Raw genomic sequence first — 26,589 nt, 5'->3', positions numbered from 1 at the left:
TTGTCAGCTGATTTCTCAACAGAAACTATGCAGGCCAGATGGGAGTGGCAAGAAATATTCAAAGTGATGAATAGCAAGAACCTACAGCCAAGATTACTCTACCCAGCAAAGCTATCATTCAGAATTGAAGGTCAGATAAAGAGCTTCACAGATAAGAAAAAGCTAAAGGAGTTCATCACTGCCAAACCAGTATTATATGAAATGCTGAAAGGTATTCTTTACGAAGAGGAAGAAGAAGAAAAAGGTAAAGATAAAAATTATGAAAACAAATACATATCTATCAACAAGTGAATCTAAAAATCAAGTGAATAAAAAATCTGATGAACAGAATAACCTGGTGAATATAATAGAATCAGGGGCATAGAAAGGGAGTGGACTGACAATCCTTGGGGGGAAAGGGATGTGGGGGGTGCAGGAAGAGACTGGACAAAAATCGTACACCTATGGATGAGGACAGTGGGGGGGGGTAAGGGCAGAGGTTGGGGTGGGAACTGGGTGGAGGGGAGCTATGGGGAGGGGGAAGAGGAACAATTGTAATAATCTGAACAATAAAGATTTATTTTTTAAAAAAAGAAATGGAAAAGTGGGGAAGGTCTGGAGATCAGTCAGAACAGATTTTGGTGATTAATGAAGAAATCAAAGAGATATAGTTAAATGACTGACTTTTGAGCTACACATGTAAATCTTTAAAGTGCAATAAAGTACAAGCTTAAGTATAATGCTGGTTGACTGGTGATCCTACCACTGTCAACTCCCTCAACCCTATCCTTATGTAGGTTGGACCTTGAACTTTGGAGAGAAGAGTTTGGAGGGAATATTGGGCTAGGTAAAGCCTCAACTGGATTAGTGCGAAAGCCATCCTGTTTCCCCCCTCACTCCCCCAGGAAAGGTACTCAGAAAGAAAACATAAGATAAATGAAAGGAGAACACTGGTGAGAATTCATGTCTTTTCCTCCTTTGCAGTATAGTCCCTATAGCCATTTCTTGATTTCCTAAGCTTCTGTTTTCTTTTGCTGATAAAACTGTTTTGATACTCCTTTTCAACTGCTTTTGTGCATCTAACTGCATCTTTTTCATACTGCTTATTTAAGGTTATGTCTTCTGATCAGTAAATCAAGTAAAACTCCTGGGCTGGAGTATATATATAAAGGGAAATATTCTGGTTAAAGGAAGTGATATTTAATCACTGAAGCTCAAGATAACAGGCTCAAAGTAGGTAAGAGAACATGATAGTGATCCTAGGGACTATAGAGAATGAGGGTGAGGGAGGCATGCTCCAGTATGGAATAGGTGGTACTAATACTATGAACAAGCTGTTGGATATTATTGTGGATTCAATAGAACATAAGATCCTCTTTTATAAAGAAACAACTAGCATGTGATAGGAAAGAAAAGAAAAAGGGAACTAACACCGGTATAAGGAAAAGCACTTGTTGTTTACAGGAAATAGCACCACTTCTATTTTATATACAGTTTAAATAACTTTCCAAAATCATATTCTATTACATAAATGGCAAAGAAAAGATTCATTAGAGTCAGAAATAACAGCATCAAATATAGGTGTAACATGGACAGTCTCTAAGAAGTTAAAACAGCATGGTAACTTAGCCATTTAAAAAAAATAAATACATATAACCTATCAGTCGAATAAGCTCTATAAGTCTGAACTTTAACTTAAAATGTCTGTTGGGTATTTAATAATAATAATCATCTGTTCTGTAGAGAACGATATTAACCTATGGAGATTATAAGAAGAAAGACACATTAGGACTAATGAGTATGGACATCAGCTCCTGATTTTTGGGAGTGTGGTACTACATGCCTACGGTTTAATCAAAGTTGCTGAAAAATTCTCAAATGATTTTCATCAAACAAAAACTTCTTTACAAACATTAGAATGTAAGCTCCATTAAGACAGGAATATTTTGCCCTAACCGGTTTGGCTCAGTGGATAGAGCGTCGGCTTGCGGACTGAAAGGTCCCAGGTTCGATTCAGGTCAAGGGCATGTACTTGGTTGTGGGCACATCCCCAGTAGGAGATGTGCAGGAGGCAGCTGATCGATGTTTCTCTCTCATCGATGTTTCTAACTCTCTATCCCTCTCCCTTCCTCTCTGCAAAAAAGCAATAAAATATATTAAAAAAAAAAAAGACAGGAATATTTGTGTTTTGTTCACTGCTACAGTCCCAATGCCCCCAACATTATAGTAGGCACACAATAAATATTTGCTGCGCGAATCAGAGATGTCAAAGGTTAAAGTGGGACAAAAGGCCAAAAACATTAATTAATAAAGAATGCCTCTCCTTAAGATAAAATCTACAGGGAAATGTACTTAGAATCTTCTGTTCCAAATTTGCTTATGGTAGTAATAATCTATAACATATAAATATCTACAGTAACTCTAAGAAATAACTCTAAGACTTAAGAATGACTATATTAGATACAATTTATCCAGTAAATTTTAAATAAGTATCTAGTAAATAGGTAAAAATGAAAAGAAAATAACAGCAAAAAGACATCATCCTGCCTTGTACATCCAGATTGTACCACTCTTTTTTCATAGGTGCATCTTACTGGTTTACTTTACTTTTTTTAAATACTGGTAAAATATACCTAGCATAAAATGTTTCCTATTAACCATTTTTAAGTGTATAGTTCAGCGGCATCAAATACATTCACACTGTTGTGCAACCATGAACACCATCCATTCTCCAGAATGTTTCATCATCTCAAACTCAAATTCTGTACCTATTAAACAATAATTTCCCCATTTTTCTCTTCCCCCTGGCCCTAGGTAATCCCTTTTCTACTGTCTGTCTTTTGATTTAGACTATTCTAGGTACCTCATAGAAAAAGATCATAAGCCCTGGCCATGTGGCTCAGTTGGTTCAGCGTCACCCCATGCACCGAGAGGTCACTGGTTTGATTCCAGGGGGGCTCAATCCCCAGTAGGGGGCATGCAGGAGGCAGCCCACTGATGTTTCTCTCTCATTGATGTTTCTCTCTCCCCTGCTCTCTCACAAATCAATAAAAGCATACCTTAAAAAGTAAATGGATCATAAAATATGTCCCTATGTCCCTTCCTGCACGCCCCCTGCTGGGGAGCACACAATCCAGGCATGTGCCCTAACTGGGAATCCAACTGGCAACCTCCTGATGTATCGGTCGATGCTCAACCACAGAGCCACACCAGCCAGGTTCAAACATCATATTCTGATTCAAAAGTAAACAGACTTAAATAATATATTTTTCAGTTTTTGCCACTTTGACCAACTAGACACATATTTTCCTTTGTTTAGGCACTATTAGAAAGCTATTCAAGGTTAAAATTTTTAATTAAAATAGATAAATCTAGTTTGGAAATAAAACAAAAATGCTATCCTAACCCATATAGAATTAGAGGAAAAATATATCTAACAAAATTCTTCTAAAAATTAACTATGGCCACATTTTGTTTTTAATTACAGAAGTTTTTCTAAAGGCAGAAATGAAAATTGTTGAGATTTCCAGCAGTCTGACTTCCCATTACTCAAGGAGGCTTAGGAGCAGTGCTGCCTCCCAAACAGACTAGTGAAAATGCAAAGGGCAAGCTTTATTAAAGTGAAACAAGGAATAGTCCAGAATCATATAGACATTTCCCACTTTTCCAGAACCTCCTGGGTAAATGATATTACATATACATGAGACACAAAAAGAAAAAAACTCAAATAATGACAACCGAGAATGTCTATGTCTAGTAGGTTCTATTCAGTAAACAGACAGGACGCTATTATTTTTGACAGATGCTTAGGTTTGGATTATATGTGCACTCAGGAAAAAAAACACAGGCTAAATTCAGAAGATATTTGATATTCTTTTTTAGAACAGATAATAACTCAAACCACAAGTCTACATACAGCAATTTATGTTACTAAATAATATATTTTATATAATATAGAGTAGCTCATTGACATGTGAAAAAGCATACACATATGTTCATATGTTCACTGAGCTATGATAAAGAATTTGTCAGCCGAAACCGGTTTGGCTCAGTGGATAGAGCGTCGGCCTGCGGACTGAAGGGTCCCGGGTTCGATTCCGGTCAAGGGCATGTACCTTGGTTGCGGGCACATCCTCAGTGGGAGGTGTGCAGGAGGCAGCTGATCGATGTTTCTCTCTCATCGATGTTTCTAACTCTCTATCCCTCTCCCTTCCTCTCTGTGAAATATCAATAAAATATATTAAAAAAAAAAAAAAAGAATTTGTCAAATAGTTGCTTGGAACCACCTCAAGATGAAAGAATCAAATCTGAATGCATTATTTTCAAAACAGCTTCCTGTTAAAAGAAAAACAGCACATAACTTCTGATTCCATCATCAATATTTGCATATGTGCATAAGAAAAACAAAGTCAAGAAGGTCCCATAACAACATGTCAACAGTGTTTTTCCCCTTTGGGTGGTAAAAATAGAGGCAATTTTAATTTCATTTGTTTTGCTGATCTGTGTTTTCTAATTTTCCATAATAAGCATGTACTAATTGTATATAAAATGTTGAACAATAGCCTCCAGGTTTTTAGAGTTTTGTTTATAAAAATGAACAAAGTTAGATATCCCATTTGCCACCATCAATATACTTACATAATATGGTTCTGCCTCCCGTTCAGTTATCTCATCCTGATACAGGGTGAAGCAAGTTGGAATTCGACCAAACCACACATCTCGAAGCACATCTTTGTCATCTGTCATTCTTCCAGTGGTTAAAGCAGTACATATAGGCTAAATTCTTTTTTCAACCAAAGCTAAACTGAAAATAAAATGAGAAGCATTAATCAGATCCTTCCAAGGATGAATGACCTGCTCTGAAACAAAGAAAGATTTTAGGAAAAAATGAATGCCCAAATCAGTGCAACAAATTCTAAATGCAGAGCTATTACTTATTTAAAGGGATCATAGATGTAACCAATTCAAAATTACAACGTAGGCTAACTAATAAGCCACAGCCAAAGTGAAACTATAGATACATCATTTTCAAACCTTATCTAAAGTGAACTCTTCACTGATGTCCTAAGGTCCCCAGAGTACAACACCAAAATATCCCACAATTACCCCTGCCCTATATATATATTTTAAAATACATATTTTTATTGATTTCAGAGAGGAGAGGGAGGGAGACAGAGATAGAAACATTAATGATGAGAGAGAACCACTGATCAGCTGCCTCCTGCATACCCCACACTGGGGATTGAGCCCACAACCTGGGCATGTGCCCTGACCAGGAATCGAACTGTGACCTCCTAGTTCATAGGTTGACACTCAACCTCTGAGCCACAACGGTCAGGCCCTGCCCCATATTAAACCTCTCCCACTCCAGATACTATCAATATTTGATTTTACCAGTATTTCCAATCTTATTTACTACTAGAGGCTGGTGCACAAATTCATGCACATTGAAAGGAAATAAATTAGAAAAAATATTTTAATATCGCTATTCACCCTTTCTTTATAATAGAAGTGTCAACCAAATTCATGATTGACAATGACAGACGGAAACACGCGTGTGATTGGCACCAGCGAGAGCTTTATATGTATCAAGCCTGCATGAGTCAACTGAGCCTTTTACAGATATAGAATAAACTTGCTTAATTAGACCTGCTTTCTGACTTAGCTAAACTTTTTCCAGGCCAGTGAAGCACCCCAACTTCTCTTTCAGGTAATTGTCAGCAACACAGCAATAAATATCAACACGAAGCAGATTATTATTGTAGATCACACAGGGAGAACAAAGGGTAAAATATTTATCTGCAGCAATGTTTGACTATATTCTGAGCAGTGAGAAAACCTGAAGTAATTTTCAAGGTCCACCATTTCTTACTTCTTTTCAGTTGGGTCAAGTTTCTAAGCTTTCTAAATCTCTCTTTTCTGGCTAATGAAAAGAAAACAGGATTCCACCAAGTCTCCTATCTACATCCTCCAGGACTTCTGTGAGGATCAAATGAGAAGAGGCATGGGAAAATGCTTCACAGACATTTGGTTAAAGTGTGAAATGTCTCCATCCAGGTATAAAGCAAGTGGTGTTCCTGGGCTGAAGAAACTGCAAGGAGGCTAGTCATCACTAGGGAGAGGAAGCCGGGCGTTGCTACATGGCATAGCAAGGGACATGGTGGTAACAACTTTTTAAAACCTTAGGTATTACCCAGAAGGTAATATATCTAAATCTATTAAACATACCATGCACTCTCATATCCTTTCCATGGCTATGCTCGTGCTGGTGGTTCCTTACCCTAAAGTAGCCTTCTCCACTGTCTTTTCAACTTAAGACATCCTTCAGGATCCAGCTCAAATACCCTTTCTTCAATGCATGATTCAGGTAGAACATGTTTCTTCACTGTACCTTTATTTTCCTCTACTATAGCACTTATCCTGTATAATAAAAGGCTAATATGCAAATCAACCAAAGAACAGAATGACCAGTCGCTATGACGCTCACTGACCACCAGGGGGCAGACGCTCAATGGAGGAGCTGCACCCTGGTGGTCAGTGCGCTCCCACATGGGGAGCACCACTCAGCCAGAAGCCGGGCTCACGGCTGGTAAGCGCAACAGCAGTGGCGGGATCCTCTCCCACCTCCGCGGCAGCGCTAGGGATGTCCGACTGCAAGAGGGCGCAGGCCAGGCTGATGGCTACCCCCAAAGTGCACGAATTTTGTGCACTGAGCCTCTAGTAAGCTTATAATAAAGATTTTTTCAATCTCTGATTTCTAATGTCATATTCTTTCCACCACACCATACTGATTGCCAGTGTGCTTCCAACCCCTAAATGTCCATGGTTATAATGAAATGTTACTTTCAGAAAGGAGAGGAGGAAATAACTAAAATATTAATGTATCCTTTAGTGTTCAGAAAATAATTTTAAAAGATATGGAAATTGAAGAATGGGTAGGATATAGACAGGCAAAAAGAAGGAGTTTACTTACGGCAAACTAGCATCAACAAAGGCAGGAAATGAGCAGAAGCAGTATATGTGCTGACATTCTAGGAAAACTCTGGGTTGGAAGAAGCAGATAATTAAAGAGATGACATTGTGAAAAGTCAATATCACACATAGATCCTGGGCAAATCACTTTACTTCACTAAGCCTCAATTTCCTTACCTATATAAAGTCTACCAAGGTATTCTGGGAAAAAAAAATCTATAGTGTTTGACATGGTATTGGTCACATAGTAAGTGCTGAGAAATAAATTATTATTCTTTTAACATCATATCTGTAAATGTAAACTGAGACTAGATCATGAGGCATACCAAATGGAATATTTTGAGTTCTCAAATTTCATGCAATAAGCCCAGAGAATCTGTAAAGTTTTGTAATAAAATAAAAACAACTGGTAGCAGTGCACAAAAGGAAATTCTAAGTCAGAGAGAATATAGCCAGGAAGCAATCTCAGCAACTAGGGCATATGAGTGCCTGACCTAGGCTGGTAGCAGTGCAATGAGAGAGAGATATGAGGTCTTTTCAAGGAAGAATGAATAGAAGTTGGTGAAAATCTGGCTGAGGAACAAAGAACAGGACAGAGATTTAGATGCTGACAGCAGACAATAGAGTAAGATAGGTAGTTAAGGGGTTTGAAATCAGACTGACATGGGTTTAAACCAGGGGTCCTCAAACTTTTTAAACAGGGGGCCAGTTCACTGTCCCTCAGACCGTTGGAGGGCCGGACTATAGTTTAAAAAAAAAACTATGAACAAATTCCTATGCGCACTGCGGGCCTGGGACGAGTTGGCTGCTAAGCAGGACAGGCAGCGGCACCCGGCGGGCCGGATAAATGTCCTCGGCGGGCTGCATGTGGCCTGCGGGCTGTAGTTTGAGGACGCCTGGTTAAAACCTTGACTTCCACCTATAAGCTGTGTCCTTAGACAACAAATCTGACACCTCTGAACCTCATATCTGTACACTGAAGATAGACTTCTAATGTCAAAGAGCGCTCTTGGGTGTTTAGCACCTGGTTACCACTCAATAAATGGGCAAGTATTTAATATATGGTTTCTTTGTGCTTCCATGGTCCCTCTACTTGAGCTTTCCCTCCTCTTTTGCCACACTCAATCTTTTTTAAGAGTCACCTAATTCTGAATAAAGATGATGGATTGAACACCTAAAAAAAAAAAAAGTCAGCTAAGCAACCTCCAATTTAATTACTTCTACAATAGCATGTTATAACCATTCATTGCAGATATGTTCATCTTATCTGTCTCTTGCCTCTCCCCATACCAAACTGAGAGTCCCTTCACAGCAGACACTGGATACCTTTGCACCCACAATCCTATCTAATAAAAGAGTAATATGCAAATTAACCACCACTCCACTATACCCACAAGCCACGCCCACCAGCCAATCAGAAGCAAGTATGCAAATTAACCCAACCAAGATGGCTGCGGCCACGGAGCAAGCAGGAGGCTTGGGTTTCCCCGGCAATGGAGGAAGCCAAGCTTTCCGCACACCCTGGCCAGCCGAGGCCTCCACTCAAGGCTACAAAGTTTCAATTATAGAAGATAAATAAACCCCAACAAAAATGGTGGCAGCCATGGAGCTGGAGAGAGCAGGAGGCTTGAGTTGCCCCCGGCGATGGAGGAAGCCAAGCTTCGGCAGCCCTGGCCTGCCTTGGCCTCCGCTTAAGGCTACAAAGTTTCAATTATAGAAGATAAATAAATCCCAGATCCCAGGGCCTCCGCTTGGGTCGCCAGGGGATGTGGCCGGCCTGCAAACCACCACAGGCCCCTTGCCCAGGCTGCCCCACACCCCAAGGGAACCCTCACCGTGATCCAGGACACCCTTCAGGGAAAACCAGCTGGCCCCCACCCATGCACCAGGCCTCTATCTTATCTAATAAAAGAGTAATATGCAAATTGACCATCACTCCAACACACAAGATGGCTGCCCCCATGTGGTCAATGATGGCCACCACAAGATGGCCAGCAGGGGAGGGCAGTTGGGAGGGATCAGGCCTGCAGGGGAGGGCAGTTGTGGGCAATCAGGCCAGCAGGAGAGGGCAGTTGGGAGGGACCAGGCCTGCAAGGGAGGGCAGTTGTGGGCGATCAGGCCTGCAGGGGAGGGCAGTTGGGAGGGACCAGGCCTGCAGGGGAGGGCAGTTGTGGGCAATCAGGCCAGCAGAAGAGGGCAGTTGGGAGGGACCAGGCCTGCAAGGGAGGGCAGTTGGGGGTGATCAAGCCTGCAGGGGAGGGCAGTTAGGGGCAAACAGGCTGGCAGGGGAGCAGTTAGGTCCTACTGGGATCGGGCCTAAACGGGCAGTTGGACATCCCTCAAGGTGTCCCAGATTGGAGAGGGTGCAGGCTGGGCTGAGGGACACCCCCGAATTTCGTGCACCAGGCCTCTAGTATTAGCATAATTAGGACATAGCAGGCTCTGGAATTTTTGTTGAACAACTGGCAAATATACATATATAAAACTAGAGGCCTGGTACACGAAATTCATGCACTGGGGGGGGTGCCTCAGCCCAGCCTGCACCCCTTGCAGTCCGGGAGCCCTCGGGAGACATCCTACTGACAGACATTTTTAGCGCTGCCACGGAGGCAGTCAGCTTGGCTTCTAGCTGAGTGGCGCTCCCCCTGTGGGAGCGCACTGACCACCAGGGGGCAGCTCCTGTGTTGAGCGTTTTCCCCCTGATGGTCAGTGCACATCATAGCGACCGGTTTTTCAGTCTATTTGCATATTAGCCTTTTATTATATAGGATATATAAGTCCAAAAGTTATACTAGTTACTTAAAAAACTTTTTCCACTTAAATGCTTTCCCAAACCAATACAAGCATACTTTAAATCAATCAAATTTCATTATTTTACAAAAATGCTTTTCCTTCTCATACATACACTACACTATCATCATCATACATCCAATTTGAAAGCAACGTTTTGGAAGCACAGAAATCCCAACCCATAAGGCAGTCTACTGGAAGTAAGCTTCTGAAGGGCAGGTGCTACTTCTTGATGACTGTGTTCTCTAGATCTAATTCAAGGCCTGGAACAGAGCAGGTGCCCAATCAACAACATTTAACAAATAGCATAGTGAATATGGCAAAAATATAATGAACAATTAACAGTCCCTTTCACACTACAAACCAAGAAAGGCTAACCGAGTGGTCAGCAAACTGCGGCTCGCGAGCCACGGTTTGCCGCTCTGTTGACTAATGAGTTTGCCGACCACTGGGCTAACCAATTACCCGAAGCTATTTTGCTGACAAAATCCCCAACTACCTAGAAATTACTTAAAATATCAAATGCCTACTAGCAGTAAATTTGTAAACATCTAAAAATAATAATCTATGCTGGTTGATCTCTCTTTAAATTCATGACTAACCTCAAAAGTGGGCCCTACTGATCATGGTTCCTCCACTTCCCTAGTCCATTTATTCTCCCACTGTCCTACATAACCATTTCATAACTCTGCTCTCCTCAAATTTTCACATCTCCTTCCTCACACTCTCTCAGCTAAGGACCTGGATTCTGAGAACCTGGCTTTCTACTTTCTTCTGCCTTGTATCTAAAGACCCGGGGTTCTTTTTTATTATTATTATTTTTTATTGTTTAAAGTATTATATATGTCCCCTTTTTTCCCCCAATGACTCCTCTCCAGCCTGCCCCAGCACCCTCCGCGCCCCCGCCAGGTCTTCAGCACCTTATTGTCTGTGTCCAAGGATTATGTATATATGCATACAAGGTCTTTGGTTGATAACCTCCCACCCACACATCCTCTCCCTCCCCCACCCCCTTCCCTCAAGATCAAGGGTTCTCAACAAGGATTTTAATGAGTAGCCCCACCCTACCCTGGGGGAGTTAGAAGAATCTCACCTACTTCCGACTGTTGAAGGCTCCAGGGCTCAGTCCTTGAACTATGCCTTTGGAGGATTCTCATGGCTTTAAATATCACTTATACAGTAACAATTCCCACATTTATATTCTGAACTCCAGTTTCATATATACTACTGTCTATTGACATTTCATTTGAAAATTTAACATGTTGCAAAACAGTGATTTCAGATCTTCCTCCCCGCTCTCCCTATTACTCCATGGTCTTCCCGAAATTACTAAGTGCTAATTGCTCTATTCTTTAGTGATCAGGCTCTAAACTTTGGAGTCATCCTTGACCCCTCTTCATATCTGAAGACTCTAGTTCAGACACAAGTAAAAAAATCTGCCATTTGTCACCACCTCCACTATTACCACCCATGCAAGTCACCGTGACCTTTAACCTAGGAAAATGCAACAGCCAATAGGTCTCGTTTCTGCCCTTGCTGCAAGCAGAGAACATAGCAATCAAAAGATCCTTTTAAACACAAGTCAGATCAGTTTATTCTCATTCAAAGTAAAAACTGAAGTTCTTACAAAGTCCTACAAGGCCATATGCCACGTGGCCCCATTCTGACCTGATTATTTACTTCTCTTCCCCGTTGCTCACTCAGTTCCAATCAAACTAGCTGCCTCAGGGACTTTGTGGTTGCTCTGATGGCTCTTTCCACTACATCCACACTACACCTTTCTTTATCACTTTCAGGTCTCTGCTCAAATATCATCTCTTCTAAGGCCACCACTGCAATTTCCTATGCACACCACCAGCATTCCCCTTCACTGCTTTATTTCTCTCTCTCTAGCACTTCTCACTACATGCTATATATTTTAATTAATTTTTATACTGTCTTCTCCCCTCCCACCAAGGTGAACTTCATGATGGCAGGGATTTTTATTGTCTTGTTCATTGTCCTGTTCTGTTTACTGTTTGCTTAGTGCCTGTTTCATAACTGGCACTCATTTGTTAAATTGATAAAGCTAACCTACACTCCAAGTGCACACATTATTCTAAAAATTTATATCCATATAATACTATCCTGTTAATTTTCCCCCACTTTTAACCAGCTCATATTTGAGGACCAAAGCACATGTTTAAATCTAGTACAAAATTCTGAAATTCCCCTCAACTACTACACTCAACCCAACATCTTTACTTTAAAATTCAAAATTCAACCAACAATTCCTATGGAAATCACAAATAATTCAGTTCAGATCAAAGTACCCACGGTCCTCAAAACTTGAGATTTATCAAGTGAATTCTGAAAGGTCTTGGAAGTTCAGTGCTGTATGATGGTGTCTGGATTCTGATTCTTGATGAAGACCTGCTGTGTCCCCCTCCCCCACCCAATAAAAATCTAGAACCAATCCAGTTTCCCCAGGTTCCTCAAGTTCTTGAGGTATGACTTGGAAATAATCCAAAGTACAAATTAAAGTTCGTGAGAATACTTTGCCAATAGGAAATGGCTTTGTTAACACTAAATATTAAAATGAGACTTGAATGAATGCCGTTGAGAAAATAAGTTGGAGGAAATACCCACCGAATTCAGACAGAACTGAACTGCCTGTGAAATGTTTGATTTAAACAACTGTTCCACGAAAAATGCAGGTTTTAAACGAAACTCTAGAGCCTGGGCTTCCTAGCTTAGCAAAGAACAGACAGACGCATTCCCCGAGAGAGCGCGCACAGGCTACACCCTCCCGCCAGCCCCACCTCCCCGCGAGCAGCCACCTTTACCCACCTCCGCCGTCCGAGGGAGCGCTCCGCTAGCCCGCCATTCGCCCCTCCTTCTACCACACCTACCTGGCATCTCCCCAACCCTCCTCCTTCCGGCATTTCTTCATTCTGGGGGGCGGGGGGGGACACACACACACTGACAAACACCCTACCAGAAGCGCCGGCTCCTTCTCCGGCTTTCCGCACCGGCGAAGATGATCGGTTCCCACCTCCGGCCCGCCGGCGGCGCAGGGTACTTGACACACAGTCCCTCAGAGACGCGCGAGCCCGGAGTCCCCAGAGGCCGCGCAGCCGCAGAAAGTACCGGCGAGGTGGTAGGAGCCGAGCCCTGCTGCACTTCCGCCCTCCACGATCCCGCAAATACAACCGGCAGCGCCGCGGAGCCCTGGAAGCCCACCCCGAGTCCAGTTACCCTGGGCGCCCGGAGATGACGTCACGGAGCCCCACGTGGCCCGCACTCCGCCCTCCGAGTTCAGCCCTGCCCGGAGAGGAGGCAGGAGCCGCGCTAGAGCATGCGCAGACGGAGCGAGCGCAGGCGTGTGGGGTCAAACCCCTGGCAAATTCACAGCTTCTCCCTTGGAATGGAGCCTCACGCCTTTCGCGTAGTCATCGCTGTTTGGGAGGTTAACGTGACAATTCTGTAAGAGCAGAGAGTTTTAAAAATACTGAGACACTGCCTCACTGGAGCTTGCTGGCAGCCTCCCTCTCCTGCCTTCGCAGAATAATTTTAATTGAACACTGGTTTTCAAAGTGTTTTTATATCTATTTTCTCTTTGTTCTTCTAAACTTTGTCAGAGCCACAGCAGAGATTAATAACCGCATTTAACACAAGGCTAAAATATGTGAATACTCAAGTCCTTCCATCCATCCAAAAGTGTACATCTATAGCTTCCTGTTTGTGAAAATAAGCAATTGGCAAACTTATTCCTAAAGAGTGTCTGAATTAGATCTATCCAGAAGCTTTACCAGGTATTTAACGTTTTTCTCTTAATTAAGCTGGCCAAAATATGGTTAAGTAAATACTGTGCTGAGACCCAAAATAGGTTCCTGATAATTGGAAAAATTTGGGAAATCCTAGCTGTAGCCACAGGATTCTTTTTAAAGACTAACTCTTCTTGGAGGTTGACTAGTCCAATAATTGTCAAATGGCAAATCATACCTCAATGGTGGTGGGTCATCAAATCAAGTTAGGAAGTCATGACTAGCATTTTTTTTTTTAATGTTTTAAAAAAAATTTTTTTGAGAGAGAGAGAAACATCGATTTGTTGTTCCACTTACTTATGCATCCACTGGTTGCTTCTTGTACATGCCCTGATTGCAGATGGAACCTGAAATCTTGAAGTATTGGGATGATGCTCTGACCAACTGAGCTACCTGGCTAGGGCCTTTTTAGGTTTAATGATAGGTTTTTATTCACTTTGTCATTCAGTCATTTAAACATTTATTGAGGTCACATATTATGTGCTTGGTAAAGTGAAAATAGCTCTTAAACAACAGCAAAGAAAATTTGAATATGTATTTTAAGGTCACAATTTGGAACATGTTCCCTATGACTATCATGTCATGTACCGTATATAATTCTATCACTGTTATAGATAAAATGTGGGTTCCTATTGAAAATATTGTGTTATATGACTATATGATTACAGTTCCTCAGAACTTTTTATCTTCTTGTCTATCCAAATGGATTCTATAAGAGTGTATTAAAGCAATATGTCAAATATTCTTTGGAAATATATATATATCCTATCTAATAAAGAGGGAATATGCTAATTGACCATCACTCCGTCACAAAGATGGCTGCACTCACAGCTGAAGCCAAGTTCCCATAAGGAGCCTTAACAAGCAATCAGCAGGGACCTGAGGCTACGCCCTCCCCAGCCCCAGTAGGGCTTGACAGGGGACCTCAGGCCGTGCCCCCCGCCCTGGCGTCAAGCTGGGGGACCTCAGGCCACGCCCCCCACCCTGGCCGGGCTTGACGGGAACCTGAGGCCTCAACCCTACCCTGGCACCAGGCCGGGAGACCTGAGGCCATGCCCCCCACCCAGTGGGGCTTGATGGGGGACCTCAAGGTGCATTTCCCATCCTGGTGCTGGGCTAGGGGACCTCAGGATGCTCCCCCTGCCCCAGTGCCAGGCCGGGGGACCTCAGGCCGTGACCCCCACCAGGTTAAGCTGGACGGGAGACTTCAGGCCACGCCCCCCCACCCCGGCACCAGGCCGGGGGAACCTCAGGCTGCACCCCCTGCCCCAGCACCTGGTCAGGGGACCTGAGGCTGCGCCCCCCTGCCTGGCGGGGCTTGACAGGGGACCTCAAGGTGCACCCCCAGTGCTGGGTCGGGGGAACTCAGGCCGCACCCCCCCCTGCCCAGCGGGGCTTGACGAGGGACCTGAGGCTGTGCCACCCAACCAGTGCTGGGCTGGGGGACCTGAGGCTGCGTGCCCCCCACCTGGTGAGGCTTGACAGGGGACCTCAGGCCATGCCCCCCACCCAGCAGGGCTTAACAGGGGATCTCAGGCCATGTCCCCCACCGGGCAGGGCTTGACGGGGGACCTCAAGGCACACCCCCCACCCCAGACTGGGCTGGGGGACCTGAGGCCACGCCCCCTGTCCTGGCACCAGGCCAGGAGACCTGAGGCTACGTCCCCTGCCCAAGGGGGCTTGACAAGGGTGGGACTGGCCAGGACTGGATCTAGCCCAATGGGGGCAGGAGCCAGCTGGGTCTGGGTCACACACAATTTTGAGGCGCATGTGGGTGGGTGGGGACTTGACTCTGGGTCCCGTGGTGTGCCCCAGACTCTGACAGGAGGAAGGTTTTCATATACATTTTACTAATTTTCTTTCATCTCTGACACTTCTATTATAGAGAAAGGGCTGATAGCAATATTAAATTATTTCCTCTAATTAATCCCCTTTTAATGTGCACGAATTTCGTGCACCGGGCCACTAGTCTATATATAGTGGCCCGGTGCATGAAATTCGTGCACGGGGGGGGTGGTGTGTGTCCCTCAGCCCAACCTGCACCCTCTCCAATCTGGGATCCTTCTCACAATCCAGGACTGCTGACTCCCAACTGCTCACCTGCCTGCCAGCCTGATCACCCCCTAACCACTCCCCTGCCAGCCTGATCGATGCCTAACTGCTCTCCTGCTGGCCTGATTGCCCCTAATTGCTCTCCCCTGCTGGCCTGGGTTCCCCCCAACTGTCCTCCCTGCTGGCCTGGTCCCCCCCAACTGCCCTCCCCTGCAGGCCTGGTCCCCCCAACTGCCCTCCCCTGCAGGCATGGCCCCCCTCAACTTCCCTCCCCTGCCGGCCCAGTAACCCTTAACTGCTCTCCCCTGCTGGCCTGGTCACCCCTAACTGCTCTCCCCTGCAGGCCTGGTCCCCCACAACTGCCCTCCCCTGCTGGCCTGGTCCCCCCCACCACTGCCCTCCTCTGCAGGCCTGGTCCCCCCTAACTGCCCTCCTTGGCTGGCCTGGTCACCCCTAACTGCCCTCCTCTGCAGGCCTGGTTCCCCCCAACTGCTCTCCCCTGCTGGCCTGATTGCCCACAACTGCCCTCCCCTACTGGCCATCTTGTGGCAGCCATCTTGTGTCCACATGGGGGTGGCCATCTTTGACCACATAGGGGTGGCGATCTTGTGTGTTGGAGTGATGGTCAATTTCCATATTACTCTTTTATTAGATAGGATATACACTGAGTGGCCAGATTATTATGACCACCTGATGTTTTTACACTGCATCGTATGGGATGTGGAAGCTGAAGGCCTGTTCAAACACCTTTGCTGTCTGCAGTTACCAAGATAAAACGTCTCCAATTGGCACAGGAACACAAGGATTGGACAGTCGAGCATTGGAAAAAAGTCATGTGGTCCGATGAATCACATTTCCAGTTGCATCATGCAGATGGCAGAGTGAGAATTTGGCAGAAACAGGGTTGCATGAGTACAACCCTTCAAGCTGGTGGGGGCAGTGTTATGGTTTGGGGCATGTTTTCCTGGCATGATTTGGGCCCTTTAATTCCTGTGGAACAACATCTGAATAGCACAACATACCTAAGTATCCTTGCTGATCAAGTTCATCCTATCATGTTGATGGCATATCCCAATGGAGATGGCTTCTTCCAACAAGACGATGCGCCATGCCATAGTGCTCATATTGTGCAGGAGTGGTTTCAAAAACATGAGGGAGACTTTACCTTGCTTAGGTGGCCCCCACAATCACCAGATCTCAATCCAATTGAGCATTTGTGGGACAAAGTTAAAAGAGCCATCAGGCAGCTGGTTCCACAACCATCAAATCTCACAGAACTGGACAGTACTATTCAGTAGGCATGGTTTCAGATTCCTCGCATCACCTTTCAACATTTCGTGGAGTCAATGCCAAGAAGAATCACTGCAGTATTGAAGGCAAAAGGTGGCCCAATGATGGGGTGGGATTAGACCCCATCTAATGGGGTGGTCATAATAATCTGGCCACTCAGTATATATATTCAGAACTCGTGAGTTTGTGTTACACTTTTTGATTCCAATAAATTAATATTATTCTAAAAATTTTTTAATTAGATTATTTGACTCTTCCCATATGAATATCTTTATATATAAAAGGCTAATATGCAAAGTGTCCCCTCGGGAGTTTGACCAGGAAATTGGGAGTTTGATCACTCGCCATGACATGTGCTGACCACCAGGGGGTGGCGTGGAACGAAGGAAGGCCCCAGCCGGCAGCTGGAAGGCCCCAATCGGCCCTGATCTCCAGCCTGGCGTAGGGACCCTACCCATGCAGGAATTTCATTCACCAGGCCTCTAGTATTTCTATAAAAAGCTTTTATTAAAAAACTGGGACAATTAAGCCAGGCAGTTTTCAATCTGTTTTTCAATGAGTACAAAAGAAAAATAGTCTGGGAAGTATAAAAGTTATGAGAAAGTCTTTTGTAAAAACCTTTAACAGCCTGACTCTTGAAACAGCAAAATAAATCCTTGCAATAATACGTTGTTGTCACCAGACATAAAGCTCAATGCTCCCTACCCAGCAAGTCCAGTTAACAGCACCCTCCATGAAGTAACAATGTTTCCCAATAGGAAACCTCTGGTCATCTCTAGAGATCTTGCGAAAGCCTAAAAAAGTTCTCAATACAAAATTATTTCAGTTTGGCAAAAAACAACACCCACTTTCTAAACCTTTTCTTTCTTTTAAAAAAAATTTTTTTTTAATTGATTTCAGAGAGGAAGGTAGAGGGAGAGAGAAACAGAAACATCAGTGATGGGAGAATCATTGATCGGCTGCCTGCAACACAGACATGTGTCCTGACCGGGAATTGAACTGTGACTTCCTGGTTCATAGGTTGATGCTCAACCACTGAGCACACTAGCCAGGCCTAAATCTTTTCAATACTGATAAAATCTCTTTCAAATTCATTTTCCTCTCCTTCACATTCTGCTCTTGAATCATAAGATAGTGCAGCATAGCATAGCCGAAGACATGGGCTCTTAAACCCCATATCTGACTTCCATTACCTGTATGGCCACAGGCAAAATTATTCAACCAAGACTGACTACATAATTCTCCATGGTCAGTGCAAAATGAAATGGAGGCCCTTTGTTAAGAAAAAGAATTTCAAGATGGCGACAGCATAGCATTATATCAAGCACTGTGCTATTGAACAGGTCACTGGCGCAAGAACCTGGCTGTTATGTAACTTCTCCAAGTCTCCACCTCACCGTTTTTCTTGAGGTAAAATGAGTATAATGATAGTACCTGCTTCATAGACTTGTGGTGAAGATTATGTGGAATGATGCTCATAAAGCATTTATCAGAGTTCTTGGCACATAGTGCACTCTCAATAAATGGGAGCTGTTGTTTTTATGTCCTTTATTAGACTCTGTGCCTCCTCTCCCTCTCACCAACCCATTTTGCAATCTGCTGCCAGAGCAATCTTCTTTAGCACAGTTCTAATTATGCCCCTGCCCTGGTTTTACAAAAACCAGTCCTCACTGGCTACATAAAAAAGCAATCTAAATTTCTTGGTCTAATCCTAACCCAATTTACCAGCTTCATCACCCATCACCTGTCTGGCTCTCTGGTCTCTGTCTGACCTCACTCACACCCTGTGCCCTGGCTTACCCTGTTCCTCTATTGGAAACGCCCTGTCCCCAGAGCTGTAGGGAAAATACAGGAATCAAAGTCACAGTTCTGCCTTAGAGTTGCTTACAGCCTAGACTGGAAAACAGAATATTACAGAGATTTAGCAACAACGCAAGACAGGACAAAAAGAGTGATCAAGAGAAAAAACGTCATAAAAGTTCAGAAGAAGTAGAAGTCATGACTGAAAGAACACTTTTTTTTAGAGCATTTCATTTCATAGTTTATTAATGGTTACTATATTATGCATAGACCACATGTTATATGTACCAAAACCCATAGCTCCATGGATTCTTTTTCAAAAATAAAATTCATACTTTTTAAGTAATTAAATGCTAAACTTAAGAGAGGGGCAAAATATATATATATATATATATATATATATATATATATATATATATATTTATTATTAATTAACTTTATTTTTCAGAGCAGTTTTAGGTTCACAGCAAAATTGGGCAGAAAGTCAGAGCGTTCCCATACACTCTACCTCCACATACATAACCTTTTCCATACCATATCCTGAACTGAATCATTTGTTACAATCGATGAACTTACATTGACACTTCGTAAGCGCCTAAAGTCCATAGTCTACCTTAAAGTTCCCATTCCATGAGTTTAGCCAAATCTGTAATGAGATGTATTCAGCATTCCAGAATCGTACAGAGTGGTTCCACGGCCCTGGAAACCCGCTGTGCTCTGCCTGTTCATCTCCGGCTGCTTCCACACCTTGGCAACCACCAATACTTTAAGGTCTCCATAGTTTTGCCTTTTCCAGAATCATATAGTTGAAAGCATAAAGTATGTAGCCTTTGCAGAGTGGCTTTTTTCACCTAATAACATGCATTTAAGTTTCTGTTATGTCTTTCAGGGTGCAACGTGGGGTTTTTTGTGTGTGTTTATTTTTGAAATATATATATATATATTTAAATATATTTTATTGAGTTTTTACAGAGAGGAAGGGAGAGGGATAGAGAGTTAGAAACATCGATGAGAGAGAAACATCGATCAGCTGCCTCCTGCACACCTTCCACTGGGGATGTGCCCACAACCAAGGTACATGCCCTCGACCGGAATCGAACCTGGGACCCCTCAGTCCGCAGGCCGACGCTCCATCCACTGAGCCAAACCGGTTATGGCTTGAAATATATTTTTATTGATTTCAGAGAGGGATGGAGAGAGAGAGAGGAACATCAATGATGAGAGAGAAACAATGATTAGCTGCCTCCTGCACGTCCTCCACTTGGGATCGAGCCCACAACCAGGCACGTGCCCTTGACCAGAACTGAACCTGGGACCCTCCGGTCTGCAGGCCGACGCCCTATCCACTGAGCCAAACAGGCTAGGGCTAAATAAAATTTAAATGGAAAATACGATTACACAGAGCTGAATATTTAGATGAGTTCTCCTTTTTACCTTTAAAATATACTAATTGAAATTTAATGCAGACTTTTATCAACAACTCTGTGGGGGGGGGGGGACCTTTCTGTGGATAATTTGCCCACATATATTAGTTGTCAAAATTGCCATCCCAGGAATGATATGTTCCTAAAGGCTCCCTGAATTTTAGAAATAAGCAGAATGGTTTAGAACAACTGAGTTTTTTTTTTAAAAATTAAGGTATTCGGTTTATCTAATACAAAATCTGTCATAGAATAACTGTTGAATTTTTGAAAATCCCATTTTATAATTAGTACCTTTTCGCATTCACCTCCCAATCTGATGATACAGTGAGCCCATATCTTTCTTCCTTAGTGCTATCACTGCCACAAACATGACATGGTTTATTCTTCATATTTTTCTAAACACTACAAGTGAAGCTCTGTAACTATCACTGTGTTTCCAAGTCGCTTTGAAGGACTGGTATGATTTTAAGAGGCTGAGAGAAAAAAGAAAGGTATAGATATTTTAGGAAAGAAATACAAAATAATCAAAAGCATGGATGAAATACTTATGTTCATGCTGGGGTGTTGCAAGTGGATTTTATTCCGAAAATGTAAGATACTGTATGTCAGGAGGTTAGGACGTTCACCATGTATAACACAATTTATTTATACAGCTAACACATGCACAGCATACTATGTCCTGGGCACAATTCTAGAACATTTTTCTAATATCAACCAGAGTCTCAATACGCATACAATTTGGGAGGTCCTCTTTAGAAAGCACATATACTCACAAATAACTTACAAATACAAAATTAGGTGATCTTAGAAAGGACCCATGCTAGTGACAGGGCTTGAAAGTTTAGCTGCACGGTAACTGCTCCTGTTTCTAACCATCGAGAGGCTGAAGATGTAACCTCAGGTAGCTTGACTCCTCACAGGTCTCAGGTTCCAAGACTGCTTCTGGCCCATGATCTAATCTTCTCCATAGAAAAACAGTTCATCTGGGTTGTATTGCCATTAAGGCAAAGACCAAAATTAAATAGGAACCTTTCATATTCTGCCGGTCACACATTACTATTTACCATTTATGCCCCTGATTTTATTTACTGCCTTCTTCTAGGCAGGTTTTCTGATAGTCTTTTCACCCACTAACCATAATATAACATTTCTGTATTCCTGGAAGGCAGATACAATAAAGTAAATTTCTCCACCACCCCATCCCCTACCCTTTCCCAGTGTTCTCACAGAGCAGTGTGCTCATTCACATAATAGGCTTTTATGTGCAAAGCTATGCAAGGTACTCAAGATACTAAGATGCATCCTATATAATAAAAGGCTAAATGCAAATTGTCCCCTCGGGAGTTCCACTGGGAGACTGGGAGTTCAATCGCTCGCTATGACATCCGCTGACCACCAGGGGGTGGCACAGAACATGGCGGGGACCAGTGTCAGTGGCGGGGTGCTGAGGGAGCGAGGGAAGGAGGAGGCGGAAAGGCTTGGAGGTGGGGAACCTGATAGGCCCTGATGGCCAGCCAGGCCTAGGGACCCTACCCCTGCATGAATTTCATGCACCAGACCTCTAGTCAGAAATAATTTCTTCCTCAAGGAACTCACATTCCAATGTGGCAGAGAACTGATAAGTAAGCAAATAACTGCAACAGTCCCTCATAGGCTGTCACAGAACCATGTACTGCCATGGGAACCTTAGCTTCAAGAACAACTAGCAGAGAACATTTTGATGATTGCCAGATGGGAGGAGGGTGGAGGGGCTGGGTGAAAAAGGTGAAGAGATTATGAAGTACAAATTGGTAGTTAACAAAATAGTCATGGGGATGTAAAGTACATAATAGAAAATATAGTCAATAATACTGTAATAACTATGTATGGTGCCAGATGGGTACTAGACTTAACAAAGTGACTACTTTGTAAGTTATATAAATGTCTAACCACAATGCTATACACCTGAAACTAATACAATATTGAATATCAACTGTAACTTAAATAATGTATTTTTTTTAAAAGAGCAACTAAGTGCTTACAGCTCTTTTTGAATTTATCTAATAGGTCTTCCTGTCTTTACTGGAAAGCCCCCCAAAATAAAAAATATAAAAATAAATAAATAAGAGCAACTAGTAACGATGTATAAAAGAAATCTGAGCCTGGCCAGTGTGGCTCAGTGGTTGAGTATTGACCTATGAACCAGGAGGTCACAGTTCAATTCCTGGTCAAGACACATGCCCAGGTTTCAGGCTCAAACCCCAGTAGGGGGCATGCTGGAGGCAATCAATCAATCAATCAATGACTCTTTCTCATCTTTGATGTTTCTATCTCTCCCTTTTCCTGTTCCTCTAAAAATCAATAAAAACATATTTTTTTAAAATTACCTATAATAATAATGACTAATATTTATATTATTAATTTTCATATCATTGCTTTTACCTCCTTGTGATTGGATTCCCTCACCTGTTTTCATGTTAATTTATTAATTTAATTAATTAAAGCTTTCCTAAAGTGTCTATCTCACATATAATAGTTATCATTTTTTGGCAGCTATTTTGGGTCTGTGTTTGACTGCAGATAGCAGAATAGTCAACCAAAAAAGAGATTAGAAGAAGTCTAGAGGTAGGTATATAGGGCTGGATAGTGGCTCCATGATGGCATATTATCCCAGGATGCTTCTATCTTCCTGCCCCATCATCCTTTTGGCCATAAGATGGATTTGGCTTTTTTGGCATAACATTCATTACCCAGGAGGGAAGAAGGAAAGAAGATGTAAAGGAAGGAAACCAAGGACTTCTTCCTTTCAAAGGTTTACTATTGTATTTAAGAAGGAAAACCCTCCCCAGGGACATCCATCTGTATTCCCATTGGCCAATATGGTGTCAAATGACCCATTTAAGCCTAACAAATGGACACAGATACCAGGGGGATGAGGACATGAATGGGGGGGTAGAGGGGGGGAATGGGGGGATAAGGACACATATGCAATACCTTTATCAATAAAGAAAAAATAAAATAAAATGGAAGTCTGTTTAAGATCTGGTACTACAGGCTTGAATCTAGAATATAATAATTTAGGTAATGGGTACATCAGAGTCAAAGTCAATTCAGTAGGAGGAAAAGCATTTATACTAACTTTAATATTAAATGGATCCATTTAGTCAGAACAATTAGCCCACATTGACATGGATAACTAATGGGGTAGATTTCCCCGTGTGTAAATTACCCATAACTAGCAAGCTGAGCAGTGTTTGAATCTGGTTGCTTAAACATTTAAGCTACTTTTTTATGCTGTTACTACAGTGTATGAAATGATATTCTATGTTTTGAGTAGGAAAATCAACCTGCACATCCCATTGCTTATATATTATCTATATTTTACTTGCCTGCTTAAATCCTTTAACAGAACAAAGCAAATATGAATAAAGTCAACAATACATAATTCATACAACTTAAGCATTGCAAATGAGACAAAATATTATTTCTATTTCTTCATATTATAATCATGCTATCTCTTACAAAGTCCTTACTCATCTAGAAGAATTATATAGTACTAGAGGCCTGTTGCACAAAGATTCATGCAAGAATAGGCTTTCCTTCCCCTGGCTGCCCGCACCAGTTTTCCTCCGGCACCCAGTACCCAGGCCTTCAGTGTTCGCTCCAGCTGGAGCACTGCTCGCTCCTGTAGCTCCCTCCAACCCCCACCCACCCCCTCATAGCAAGTGTCCTGCCCCGCCCGGCCACTCCACGCCTGTGTATGCAAATTAATCTTCCATCTTTGTTGGGTTAATTTGCATACTCACTCTTGATTGGCTGGTGGGCATCATGGAGGTACGGTCAATTTGCGTATTTCTCTTTTATTAGTGTAGATTCTCAATTTACTTTGGATGGGCAATGCTTTACCTGGATGGCATGTAAATCTATCATGTCTTGGTTGCAGGATGGAACCTCATCCAAGCAATTTGAATATTTCAGCAGATCAAATATGGGTGTTATTCTAATTAGTTATTTAGGACAAGTTAGGAAGAGAGGAGGAATAATAGTGAACTAAAGTGCAGCCATAGACAAAGACAAATAAAATGTACTAGTTTTTATACATTAGATTAGTAAAATAATGATTAAAAACATTAAGGCAGCAACTTCTTATTTTGTTCTCTTTTCATCTAATATTTATTTGTCTTATGTGTTAAACTAGATATAAAACTCCTGAAGAATATTTCAGGTCCTATGTAACACCTAGCAGTGCCCTGAGCCATGCTTGTTGATTGACTGAAGGGTGTCTTTATGAAAAATTCTAGTGCTAACACCCAATTACCAGTTAATTCGCTCTTTCTTTTTTTCTTTTAATCCTCACCCCAGGATATGTTTTTATTGGGTTGAGAGAGAGAAAAAGAGAGAGAGAGAAACATGGGATTGAGGGAGAAACATCATCTTGGTTGCCTCCCATCTGAGCTGGACCAGGATTGAATCCGCAACCTAGGTATGTGCCCTGACTGTAATTGAACAGGAAACATTTTGGTGTATGGGTTGATGCTCCAACCGCCTGAGCCACCTTGCCAGGACACCAGTAAATTCTCTTTATTAGCTAAAATAAATTACTTGAATTAAGGTCAGTAGCATAAAGGTATAGCTATAAAGTTGGGTAACTATTTTATTTTATTTTTTTTTTAATGTATTTTATTGATTTTTTACAGAGAGGAAGGGAGAGGGATAGAGAGCTAGAAACATCGATGAGAGAGAAACATCGATCAGCTGCCTCCTGCACACCTCCTACTGGGGATGTGCCCGCAACCCAGGTACATGCCCTTGACCGGAATCGAACCTGGGACCCTTCAGTCCGCAGGCTGACGCTCTATCCACTGAGCCAAACCGGTTAGGGCTGGGTAACTATTTTAAACAAACATAATGGAATAAAAAATATGTTGTCTTTCTTCAAAGTTGAAAAGCCAGAAGGCTACATACTTGGAGAACAGTAATGTGATTAATCAAAGCTTCAACAAAACTCTTGCAATTGCTTTTGAGACCAGTTAAAGAAAAACAATTCACATTCTTATTTATTTTTATTATTTTATTATTATTATTACTTTTGGATTTTTTTATTTTTTTATTGTTTAAAGTATTACACATAGTAGTACATATATCTCCTTTTTTTCCCCCATTGACCTTCCCACAGCCTCCCCTAGCCCTTGTCGCATGCCCTCATCCCACCCCCCCATGTCTTGTGTCCATTGGTTGTGCTTATATGCATGCATACAAGTCTTTTGATTGATCTCTTTCCCCCCCTTCCCAACACTCCCCAACCTTCCCACTGTAATTTGACAGTCTGTTCGATGCTTTACTGCCTCTGTATCTATCTTTTTGTTCATCAGGTTATAATGTTCTTTGTTTTCCATAAATGAGTGAGATCATGTGGTATTTTTCTTTCATTGCCTGGCTTATTTCACTTAGCATAATGCTCTCCAGGTCCATCCATGCTGCTGCAAATGGTAAGAATTCCTGTTTTTTTATAGCAGCGTAGTATTCTATAGTTTTCTAATCCACTCATCTGCTGATGGGCATTTAGGCTATTTCCAAATCTTAGCTATGGTTAATTGTGCTGCTATGAACATAGAGGTGCATATATCCTTTCTGATTGGTGTTTCTAGTTTCTTGGGATATATTCCTAGAAGTGGGATTACTGGGTCAAATGGGAGTTCCATTTTTAGTTTTCTGAGGAAACTCCATACTGTTCTCCACAGTGGCTGCACCAGTCTGCATTCCCACCAGCAGTGCACGAGGGTTCCTTTTTCTCCGCATCCTCTCCAGCACTTGTCATTTGTTGATTTGTTCATGATTGCCATTCTGACAGGTGTGAGATGGTACTGCATTGTCGTTTTGATTTGCATCTCTTGGATAATTAGTGATTTTGAGCATGTTTTCATATGTCTCTTGGCCTTCCTTTTATCTTCTTTTGAAAATATCTATTTAGGTCCGTTGCCCATTTTTTTATTGGATCATTTATCTTCCTTTTATTAAGTTGTATGAGTTCCCTGTAAATGTTGGAGATTAAACCTTTATCAGTGATAACATTTGCAAATATGTTCTCCCATACAGTGGGTTTTCTTGTTGTTTTGTTGGTGGTTTCTTTTGCTGTGCAAAAGCTTTTTATTTTGATGTAGTCCCATTTGTTTATTTTCTCTTTAGTTTCCATTGCCCTAGGAGCAGTATCGGTGAAGAAATTGCTTCGGCATATGACTGAGATTTTGCTGCCTGTGGATTCCTCTAGTATTTTTATGGTTTCCTGTCTTACGTTTAAGTCCTTTATCCATTCTGAGTTTATTTTTGTGTATGGTGTAAGTTGGTGGTCTAGTTTCATCTTTTTGTATGTATCTGTCCAATTTTCCCAACACCATTTATTGAAGAGACTGTCTTGACTCCATTGTATGTTCATGCTTCTTTGTCAAATATTAATTGAGCATAGTGGTTTGGGTCGATATCTGGATTCTCTATTATAT

General features: G+C 42.3%; 1 protein-coding gene across 5 annotated transcripts in view; it reads right to left on the bottom strand.

Moving 5' to 3' along the window:
* Positions 1-13,050, bottom strand: part of ATG5 (autophagy related 5) — a 132,246-nt gene extending 119,196 nt beyond the window's left edge. Inside the window, exons 1-3 of one of the 5 annotated variants that reach the window (XM_080664274.1) lie at positions 12,719-12,988; positions 6,953-7,021; positions 4,618-4,783 (exon numbers count right to left, since the gene is read on the bottom strand). In XM_080664274.1, coding sequence (XP_080520400.1) covers positions 4,618-4,725 — 108 coding nt within the window. In that variant the 5' untranslated portion in view covers positions 4,726-4,783; positions 6,953-7,021; positions 12,719-12,988. Of the gene's footprint in view, positions 1-4,617; positions 4,784-6,952; positions 7,022-12,570 lie in introns of all 5 variants that reach the window. The other 4 variants (XM_080664275.1, XM_080664273.1, XM_080664277.1 and 1 more) reach the window with 4 other exon arrangements.
* Positions 13,051-26,589: the final 13,539 nt, after the last annotated feature.

The sequence above is a fragment of the Plecotus auritus genome, assembly GCF_963455305.1.
Source record: "Plecotus auritus genome assembly, chromosome: 4".
NCBI classification, from domain to species: domain Eukaryota; kingdom Metazoa; phylum Chordata; class Mammalia; order Chiroptera; family Vespertilionidae; genus Plecotus; species Plecotus auritus.
The sequence above is the reverse complement of the archived record's forward strand: the minus strand, read 5'-3'. Positions and strand labels throughout refer to the sequence as shown.